At 45.6% G+C, this 7276-nt stretch overlaps 1 protein-coding gene across 2 annotated transcripts in view; it reads left to right on the plus strand.

The window, feature by feature from the left end:
* Window positions 1-6957: 6957 nt before the first annotated feature.
* The window catches only part of PLEKHA8 (pleckstrin homology domain containing A8), a 56659-nt gene continuing 56340 nt past the window's right edge, over window positions 6958-7276 (plus strand). For both annotated transcript variants that reach the window (XM_038740235.1, XM_038740245.1), the window contains exon 1: window positions 6958-7224. In XM_038740235.1, the coding sequence (XP_038596163.1) occupies window positions 7185-7224 (40 nt within the window). In that variant the 5' untranslated portion in view covers window positions 6958-7184. The remainder of the gene's footprint in view (window positions 7225-7276) is intronic.

Here is a 7276-nt window from a genome sequence, read left to right on the forward strand (position 1 = left end):
ATTGACCACTCCCCAGGTGTGGTAAGTGCTTAGAAAACTACAAAAGAAGTACAGCATATGATCCCTGTCCACAAGGACCCTATGCTTTAATGGGGAAGAAAGATATGAGATTAAAAACGACCTTATTAATGCCCAAGTCACATTCAAGTAGTAAGTAAAATCATAAATAGCAAGTGCAAGGTCAAAGGGGTAAAAAGTTAAATGAAATCCAGCCATAAAGCACAAATCTTTCCCTTTTTCTAGACTTTTCTTTGAGCTAAAATCTAGTTCAGTTGTTTCTAATGTCATTAATCAATCTATAGACTCAGCTGGACCAGCAGCATGGCCTAGTGGAAAGTAGTAGTAATAATAATATTAATAACTAGCACTTACTATGTGCCAGGCACTACTCTAAGCATTGGGGTAGGTCCAGGATAATTGGGATGGACACAGTCCCTGTACCACATAAGGCTCACAGTCTTAATCCCCATTTTACATATGCACAGAGAAGTGAAGTGACTTTGCCCAAGGCCACATGCAAGACAAGTGATGGAGACAGGATTCAAACCCAGGTCATTCTGACTCCCAAGCCCGTGTTCTATCCACTAAACTTCACTGGTTCTCTAGTAGCAAGAAGTAGCAAATGTATTGCAATTGTATTAAGTGCTTACTGGGTGCAAATCACTAAATGCTGAGAGAGATAAACCAGGTGGGAATTAAACATGATTTCTGTCTCTTGGCAGGCAGGGGTGCAAGGGTCTTGTACGTGCAGGAGAGGCAGCATGTCTTAGTGGATAAAACATAGACCTAAGAGTCAAGAGGACCTGGGTTCTAATCCCTGCTCCACCCCTTCTCTATTGTGTGACCTTGGGCAAATCACATCACTTCTTTGTGCCTCAATCACTTCATCTGAAAAATGAGGATTGAGACTGTGTCCAACCTGATTAGCTTGTATTCATTCATTCATTCAATCGTATTTATTGAGCGCTTACTGTGTGCAGAGCACTGTACTAAGCACTTGGGAAGTACAAGTTGGCAACATATAGAGACGGTCCCTACCCAACAGCAGGCTCACAGTCTAGAACGGGAAGACAGATAACAAAACATATTAACAAAATAAAATAAATAGAATAGCAAATATGTACAAGTAAAATAGAGTAATAAATATGTACAAACATATACATGTGCTGTGGGGAGGGGAAGGAGGTAAGGCGGGGGGATGAGGAGTGGGAGAGGAAGGAGGAGGCTCAGTCTGGGAAGGCCTCCTGGAGGAGGTGAGCTCTCAGTAGGGCTTTGAAGGGAAGGGCTTTGTATCTACCTCAGTGTTTACTACAGTACCTAGCACCAGTAAGAGCTTTACAAATCCCATTAAAAAGAAAGGATCCATTTATGACTGACATAATTGCAGCTCAGGGCCAATACTCTGATGGCACTGACACCTGTGTTTTATTTTGTCTGTCTCCTCCTTCTAGACTGAGCCCGTTGTTGGGTAGGGACTGTCTCTATGTGTTGCCAATTTGTACTTCCCAAGTGCTTAGTACAATGCTCTGCAGACACAGAACGCTCAATAAATATGATTGAATGAATGAATGATACTGTGCCATAGCCTCATGACCTGGCAAACCAGTGCCCTGGTAAGTGCTGCTGTCTTTGCTCCCCACATTAATCAGCTATTTTTCAGGTTTCCTGCTGATCCTGTCTCCCTTGTGTAACACTATAAAAACATGGTGTAGCCCCAGCAGGCAGAACCAGAAATTAGAACCAGGTTTCCTGATTCCCAGTTAGTGCTTTTTCCTCTGGACCAACTGTTTTCTTGTCCCAAAGCTCCCCGACCACTTCCACAAAATGGTTCCTTGATTCAGAAGAAATCTGATATTGCTATGGAAATTTCAAGACACAGAGACCTTTCATTACCAGAGTGAAGGAGACATTTCAAAATACTATAAAAGGAATTCTGATCTGAGGGGATTTCTTGGCCCTGTTGTATGTCCAGGCCCGACTGCAGGCAAAACTGAAAGTTAAATAGATTTAACCTTGTTTAAATAATCTTAGGGAACTGTCATCTTCCTTTGAATGGACAAAAGACTGGATCTAGTAAATCTCAAGATGTATTGGTGACTTTGTTTCAACCTGAAAAGTCTTAAAGCCCTTTCAAAATGGAAATTGGTGCTTTGCTAGAGCTCTCAGCTCATTTTGAAATAGATGTTTGGCCTTGGTTCCAAAACCCAGTAATTATGGTAAATTTTATAACAAATATTAGAGGGAACTTTTGTCATACCCTGTTTTAGGGACTGTGACTCACAAAAACAGGTTAAGCAGTTTTGACTCGGTTCAATTGGCACACCTTTCAATTTTGGAAAAGTCATATGGTAAGAAATGTATACAGGAAAGATACCCACCAGATAGGGACAGTACTTCTTTCTTATATTACATAAAAACTACTTGAGGGCAGGGATCTTTGTCTTTCACTGTATTTTGCATTTAACTTGTGCTCTAACCAGAGCAAGTCCTCAATAACTGTTGCTCCCCCTCCTCCCCCTCCCCACAGCACCTGTATATATGTTTGTACGTATTTATTACTCTATTTATTTTACTTGTACATATTTATTCTATTTATTTTATTTTGTTACTATGTTTTGTTTTGTTTTCTGTCTCCCCCTTCTAGACTGTGAGCCCACTGTTGGGTAGGGAGTCTCTATATGTTGCCAACTTGTACTTCCCAAGTGCTTAGTACAGTGCTCTGCACACAGTAAGCGCTCAATAAATACGACAATGAATGTTGCTGTTCATGCAATTGAGAGTAGCCTGATTTCTAAAAAAGATAATTTTTGAAAGTTTCATATTTTCTTTTTCTCTTAAGGATCTAAGAAATTTAGCACTGATGATAGATAGTGGTGATCCCTTTCCTTTAGATGAGAAACGGAAGCACAGAGAGGTTAAGGATGTTTCAAGCAGAAGCTCCTATTTGCTTCAATGCAGATTTAAAGTTTTAATCACCTCTCTCCCTACTTATCCACTATTCCCATTACTCTCCAGCTCACACTCTTCATTCCCCTCAAACTATTCCACTCCCTGGGCCTTGTTCTTGTCTCTTCCTCTGCTGACTTTTTGCTCACACCCTTCCCCTGCCTATCCAAAAGACCACTTTTCTCCCTCACCTTCAAAGCCCTTCTGAAATCACATTTCCTCCAGGAGGCCGCCCCCAATTCAACTCTAAATCTCTCCACTTTGTATCCACCAACTGCCACTTCTGCCACCTAGGCACTTATATACTCATAGTATTTAATGTACTTTATTTCTTCTATCTGTAATTTATTTGTGTGCCTCCCCCGCTAGACTATAAACTCCTTGAGGATAGAGATCATGTATAATAGTTTCATTTCACACAGTAGGTGCTCAGTAAAGGCTAGTGAAGAATTGACTGAAGACCTGAGATCTTAAAGGATAGCCAGAAAGCTCACACTATTGTGACTCCCCTGGCATTTTAAATGCAATAGGGTGGCTTGAACTACTAATCTTCCCTCCTCTTCCTCCTCCTCAATTTCCCAATTCATTCATTTATTCAATTGTATTTATTAAGTGCTTACTCTGAGCAGAGCACTGTACTAAGCACTTGGGAAAGTACAATATAACAATAAACAGTGACATTCCCTACCCACAAGGAGCTCACAGTGTTGGGGGGGGGGGCAAGACAGACATCAATACAAATAAATAAAAAAGACAGCTATATACATAAGTTTGGTGGGGCTGGGAGAGGGGGGAAGAGCAAAGGGAGCAAGTCAGGGTGATGCAGAAGGGAGTGGGAGACGGGCAAGACAGACATCAATACAAATAAATAAAAAGACAAATATATACATAAGTGCTGTGGGGCTGGGAGGGGGGGAAGAGCAAAGGGAGCCAGTCAGGGTGATGCAGAAGGGAGTGGGAGATGAGGGCTGCTAGAGCAGCAGCGTGGCTTAGTGGAAATAGCCCAGATTTGGGAGTTGGAAGACATGGGTTCCAATTCCGCCTCCGCCATTTGTCTGCTGTGTGACCTTGGGCAAGTCACTTAACTTCTCTGTGCCTCAGCTACATCATCTGTAAAACGGGGAATAAGGCTGTGAGTCCCACATGGGACAATCTGATTACCTTGTATCTACCCCAGCGCTTAGAACAGTACCAAGCACATAGTAGGCATTTAAACACCATCATTATTATTATAATTCGATGTTTTGTGGGTTCCAATAGCCAGGAACTTAGTGAAGGGCAAACAGAACAGAGGGATCTTACAAATATTCGCTCATTCATTCAATCGTATTTTTTGAGCGCTTACTGTGTGCAGAGCACTGTACTAAGCGCTTGGGAAGTACAAGTTGGCAACATATAGAGATGGTCCCTACCCAACAGTGGGCTCACAGTCTAGAAGGGGGAGACAGAGAACAAAACAAAACATATTAACAAAATAAAATAATTAGAATAAATATGCACAAATAAAATAAATAAATAAATAAATGAAATAGATGTTTAAAAAAGTTCCTTTTTATTTTTTGATGAGTAGATATCAATGACAGACTGGACTGCTCATGGGCAAGCTGCTGAATTTGTTGTTCTTTAATACCAAAATGCTTTTTAGGTCATCTTGTCCAGTTTGCTCCAAAGCCAATTCTCCACTTTCCTTTCCAGGATAATTTTGAATGAGAAATTCAGCCTTTTTCCCTTTTCCAGGCTACGTATTCTTTCCTTTTCCCACCATCCTGGGTCTGTGTGTTTTTGGGCGAGTCACTTAATAATAATAATGATGGTATTTGTTAAGCTCTTACTCTGTGCCAAGCACCGTTCTAAGCGCTGTGGAAGATACAAGGTAACCAGGTTGTCCCACATGGGGCTCACAGACTTAATCCCCGTTTTACAGATGAGGTAATTGAGGCACAGAGAAAATTAAGGGGCTTCCCCAAGGTCACACCGCAGACAAGTGGCGGAGCAGGGATTAGAAGCCACGACTTCTGACTCCCAAGTCCGGTCTCTTTCCATTAAGCCGCGCTGCTTCCCTGTGCCTCAGTTCCCTCATCTGTAAAATGGGGATTATATCTGTGCGCCCCACGTGGGACAACCTGATGACCTTGTATCTATCCCAGTGCTTAGCACATGGTGAGCTATTAACAAATACCATCATCATTATCCTGGAACCGCGTGACGCCCCTGCGACCTGTCCCCGGGAGACCGGAGCTCTCGCCCCCGGCCCGTACCTACCTCAACCCTCTCCAAAATGAGCTGGGAAAAAAAATCTAAATGTGCCCTCTCTTTTCCTGTCCGTGGGCCTCCTCTGCCACGGCAGCTCAGAACGAAACCTCAAAAAGGTGCAAAAATAAGGGAGCAAAAAGGTCTTGCTTTCTCCGCCCCCTCAAGAAGGTGCAAAAGTAAGGGAGCAAAAAGATCTTGACTTTCCACACCCTGAAAAAGATGCCAAAATAAGGGAGCAAAAGGGTCTTGCCTTCTCTGCACCCTCAAAAAGGTGCAAAAGTAAGGGCGCATAAGGGTCTTACCCCCCCACCTCCCAAAAAGTAGCAAAAATAAGGGAACAAAAGGGTCTTGCCTTCTCCGCCCCCTTAAAAAGGTACAAAAATAAGGGCGCAAAAGGGTCTTACCTTCCCCACCTCCCAAAAAAGTAGCAAAAAGAAGGAAACAAAAGGGTCTTGTCTTCTCCACCCCCTCAAAAAGGTGCAAAAGTAAGGGAGCAAAAAGATCTTGACTTTCCACACCCTGAAAAAGATGCCAAAATAAGGGAGCAAAAGGGTCTTGCCTTCTCTGCACCCTCAAAAAGGTGCAAAAGTAAGGGCGCATAAGGGTCTTACCCCCCCACCTCCCAAAAAAGTAGCAAAAATAAGGGAAAAGGGTCTTGCCTTCTCCGCCCCCTCAAAAAGGTGCAAAAGTAAGGCCGCAAAAGGGTCTTACCTTCCCCACCTCCCAAAAAAGTAGCCAAAATAAGGAAACAAAAGGGTCTTGTCTTCTTCGCCCCTTCAAAAATTTGCAAAAGTAAGGGAGCAAAATGATCTTGACTTTCCACACCCTGAAAAAGATGCCAAAACAAGGGACCAAAAGGGTCTTGCCTTTTCTGCACCCTCAAAAAGGTGCAAAAGTAAGGGCGCATAAGGGTCTTACCCCCCCACCTCCCCAAAAAGTAGCAAAAATAAGGGAAAAGGGTCTTGCCTTCTCCGCCCCCTCAAAAAGGTGCAAAAGTAAGGGCGCAAAAGGGTCTTACCTTCCCACCTCCCAAAAAAGTAGCAAAAATAAGGAAACAAAAGGGTCTTGTCTTCCCCGCCCCCTCAAAAAGGTGCAAAAGGGCCTTACCCTCCCCACCTCCCAAAAAAGTAGCAAAAATAAGGGAGCAAAAGGGTCTTGCTTTTCCGCCCCCTCAAAAAGGTGCAAAAATAAGGGCGCAAAAAGGTCTCGCCCTCCCCACCTCCCAAAAAAGTAGCAAAAATAAGGGAGCAATAGGATCTTGCCCTCCCCGTCCCGTCAAAAAGGTGCAAAAATAAGGAAGCAAAAGGGTCTCGCCCTTCCCACCTCCCCACAAAAGAGCAAAAATTAGAGAGCAAAAGGTTCTTAAAAAAATGTCCAAAAGAGCGGCCTGCCGCCCGTCACTCCCTTGGATGATCGTCACCACCTACCAATTGCACCCCTTCCCCGCCCCCTCCACTGCTGCGAAAACCCGGAGTGGATTTCTTGGGTCCCGAGAAGCCGTCCGGAGCGAGAGCGGTTGCAAATGGGCATGTGCGAGCGTGCTCAGTCAGCCGGAGAGGGACGGGAGCTGGCTCTGGCAGCGGAGCAACGGGGGATCTGTTGGCTCTCTCGCCCCTTCCACCCCCCCCCCCCCTCCAGGGACCTTGGTACGCGCCCGGGCGCCCGGCTCTCCTCATTGGCCGGCCGGGGAACGGGGCGGAGCTCCCATTGGTCCGGCCGCCGAGCCGGGTCGAGCGGTGTACGCGGGCGGCCCAGCTCCGAGGCCTTCCCGGCCGGTCGGGCCGGGTGCCCCTCCTCACTTGGGTGGTGCTGCGGCGAGGAGCCGCCGAGGGCGTGGGAGCGACCATTGCCGGCCGCGGGGGGGTCGGGGGGGGCATGGCTGCCCTGCCAGCCCCTTCGGGCCTTTTGACCTGGGGAAGCGGAGGGGACTGGAGGGAGAGTGAAGTTTCTACAACGCTGTGAAGGTGAATGGGCCGCCGGGCACCATGGAGGGGGTGCTGTACAAGTGGACCAACTACCTGAGCGGTGAGTGTCCTGCGTGAGAGGGCAACGGGGCAGGGCCGGCCCCTACTTCAAC

The sequence above is a fragment of the Tachyglossus aculeatus genome, chromosome 2, assembly GCF_015852505.1.
Source record: "Tachyglossus aculeatus isolate mTacAcu1 chromosome 2, mTacAcu1.pri, whole genome shotgun sequence".
Lineage (NCBI taxonomy): Eukaryota > Metazoa > Chordata > Mammalia > Monotremata > Tachyglossidae > Tachyglossus > Tachyglossus aculeatus.